Source organism: Eurypyga helias, unplaced genomic scaffold, assembly GCF_000690775.1.
Source record: "Eurypyga helias isolate BGI_N326 unplaced genomic scaffold, ASM69077v1 scaffold39282, whole genome shotgun sequence".
Taxonomy (NCBI): Eukaryota; Metazoa; Chordata; class Aves; order Eurypygiformes; family Eurypygidae; genus Eurypyga; species Eurypyga helias.
The window spans coordinates 3,696-6,577 of NW_010234719.1; the positions used below are offsets into that span (position 1 = coordinate 3,696).

The 2,882-nt window shown below is 43.4% G+C and overlaps 1 protein-coding gene across 1 annotated transcript; it reads right to left on the reverse strand.

The window, feature by feature from the left end:
• Window positions 1–1,253: 1,253 nt before the first annotated feature.
• LOC104505821 (proto-oncogene Mas-like) lies at window positions 1,254–2,243 on the reverse strand. Its single transcript, XM_010146536.1, has one exon. The coding sequence runs from the start codon at window positions 2,241–2,243 to the stop codon at window positions 1,254–1,256; it is 990 nt and encodes a 329-aa protein (XP_010144838.1).
• Between the last annotated feature and the right edge of the window lie 639 nt (window positions 2,244–2,882).

The following is a 2,882-nucleotide window of genomic DNA, read 5'->3' on the forward strand; positions in this document are numbered from 1 at the left end:
CTCCATGGGGGCCAGAAGCAAATGCATCTCCCAGACGCCCCTTTGAAAGTGCCGCGGCTGTCTGACTGCCCAGACCCCCATATTCTGTGTCTGTGTGATAAACCTGGCCAATCCCTGTCCCCTCCTTTGCGTTGTCTTCCTCTCTACTCTGCAGCTTGGCTGTACTTGGGCAAGTGACCCTGGGAATCAGACTCCACAAAATACCAGCCCCGGTACCCTGGCATACAACAGAAGGAGGCAGTAAGCTGGAATGGTGTGGCTGGGGTGTAGCCCCAGCTGTGCATTGTGTGAGGCACCTTTCTTTTTTTCTGTTCTTCCAAAACCAGTAGTTCTAAAATAGAGAGACCGCAGGGGGAATATATATTCTCCAGAGAACAGCTAAGTACTGAATACATGGCTGGGACAGCGAGTGTTGGGACTGACCTTCTCATAGACTCCTTGAATAACTAAACCTATAGGAACACTGACGTTTTGGGGGTAAACCAGCCCCACCTTTCACAATTAGGGCAAAAGTCCTCTGTCAGTTGACAATGCCCCTGTGATGCCAGCTACTCCTGCACGTCAGGTACCGAATTATCCAAGGACCTAAAGAAGGGTTGATGTCACTGGAAATTATGCAACGTACTTTGAAAAGAGGCTCTGAAGTAGACTCTTAACCACAGAGGAATTTAACCATTTAGTATACACTTAAATGACTTGCTAGACCAATGCTGCACTGTATGTGGGTATGGATGGGGACTTACTTTCATGAATGGATTTCTTCCTCTGTTCCCCCTGGGAAGCAGATCTTTTGTGCACTTAAACAAGCTGGAAACAGCTGAAACTAAATCCCAGTATGTAACGTGAATCCTGCATTTAGTAGGTTTGACTTTTAAAAATGCGTATACACACAGGGCCTGATGACTTCAATAGCATTTATGGGTGCTCAGTGCTTGTATAAATGTCACACTATTTATAACATATTTCTGTGTCCTTTATTTATATTCTCTGTTGACCTGTCTCTTTTCCACTGTGGTATCTTTGACTGACATAGTCACGTCAGGATGTAGCATGTGTTTGAATAATTAAGAGAATACAAATAAAAGTTATCTTTATTCTAGTCTGTATTTTTCCATTGCTCAGCCACCAAAGATAACAATGCCATTTCACCACTGCTTTTTACATTCTGTGGAAGAAAAAAACTTTTAGTTTTGCAGTGGTTTATTAAACCTTCCAAGCCAAATTATTTGTCCCTAGAGTTTCCCCTCTAAGCTTTAGAAAATGGTTTCAGCTATATCCAAACTCATGCCAACTTCCTGGCTTCTCGGCCGCAACCCATCAGCAAGTGCTCTGCTGAGAACCACTTTGAGGCTCTCCTTGAACCTCTTATTCTTGCTGCTTCCTACAAAGAAGTAAACAAGGGGGTTGATGCTACTGTTAACAGTGGAGAGAACGACAGTGACGTGGTTCTGCTGGCTGAGCAAAGACGACCAGTGGTGGTAATTCAGAAGATACAGCAGCCTCATAGGCATGGCAAAGATGAGGAAGACAATGACTGTGGCCACAATGATGATGTAGAGCTTTGACGAATGAGGTCTCAGGGAGTTACGATGAATCCTGATAACGAGGATCAGGCTGGACAGAATCATCAGAGGAATGAAGATCATGAAAGTCAGGATCCACGTGAAGATGAGCAGTGCTTGGCAGTGGTTGCCGTCATCGAATTGTTCCTTCGTTGAATCGTCTTTGCATGTTACATATTCGGCTACTGTCATCAGAAAAGACAGAGTCCACAGAATTGCACACACAATTGCAGATTGGTGCTGTGACCGGTGGCATCGGTACCAGATGGGGTAAACAATAGACAGACACCGTTCAATACTGATGGCTGTCAGGAGATAGAGACCAGTATTATATCCAAGAAGGAAGACAATAGATAGTGTGGTGGTTACATAATAGTAAAACCCATATGCGAATCCAAAACCAGCAATGTACTCAATTGACAGAATAAACGTACAAAGCAGTAAGGAGATGTCAGCAATGGACAGGTGTGTGATGTACGCAGTGAATGGGTTTCTTTTGATCTGGAAGCAGAGGCACCAGAGGACAATTCCATTTTCACAAAAACCCAGGAAGGAGATGATCATAATTACCCAAAGTGGGGTCAATATCTCCCAGACCCTTTCCTGTGTAGAAATGTTTCTGTGCATTGAGATGTTCTCTGTGCCTTCGCTGGGATGAAACGTTATGTTTGGCTCATCCATGGGGAAAGCTCAACTTTGGATAGCACAGCTCTTCCTTCTGTAAATATGTATAAAAATATACTGTGAGCATTGTGTGCTCCTCCCCTCCCCCTTTTCTTTCTGTTTTGTGGACCCTCAATTTCTGGTCATATCTGAAAGCCTTAGCAAAAGGAAAACCAGCTTTGATACACTGATGCTAGCTGAAACCCAGTTGGAACTACTCCTGGCAATGTTAAAGACTGCTAAGCCCATCGTGCTAGCAGAAATCCTGAGCTTGCTTCTCTGTGGGGTTCAGCATATGAGTGCTAACCACAGCGGAAGAGATACCCTCAAAGAGCTATCGGACAAGCAATGTCTCCATCACATTGCAAAGTTCCATGATACTGTGGTCGCAAATAGCTTTGGTGGTTCTTGTTAGAGTTCTCAGTCATTCCCAGACAGGTCTATTCAGCTCCCGTTGAAGATAATTACTTTGATTTTAAGTTAAACATATGTATTTCAAGTGAATTTGGCTTGTGAGTTTTTTGTTTAAAAAAGAATTGATACCAACATCTTTTTCAGGAAGGACTTTAATGACTTGAATAAAAGTAATGTGTAGTAGTTACTCATCATTGTATTCCCTCCTAGTACAGAGGTGGAGGGAAAGCAAAATGCCACTGT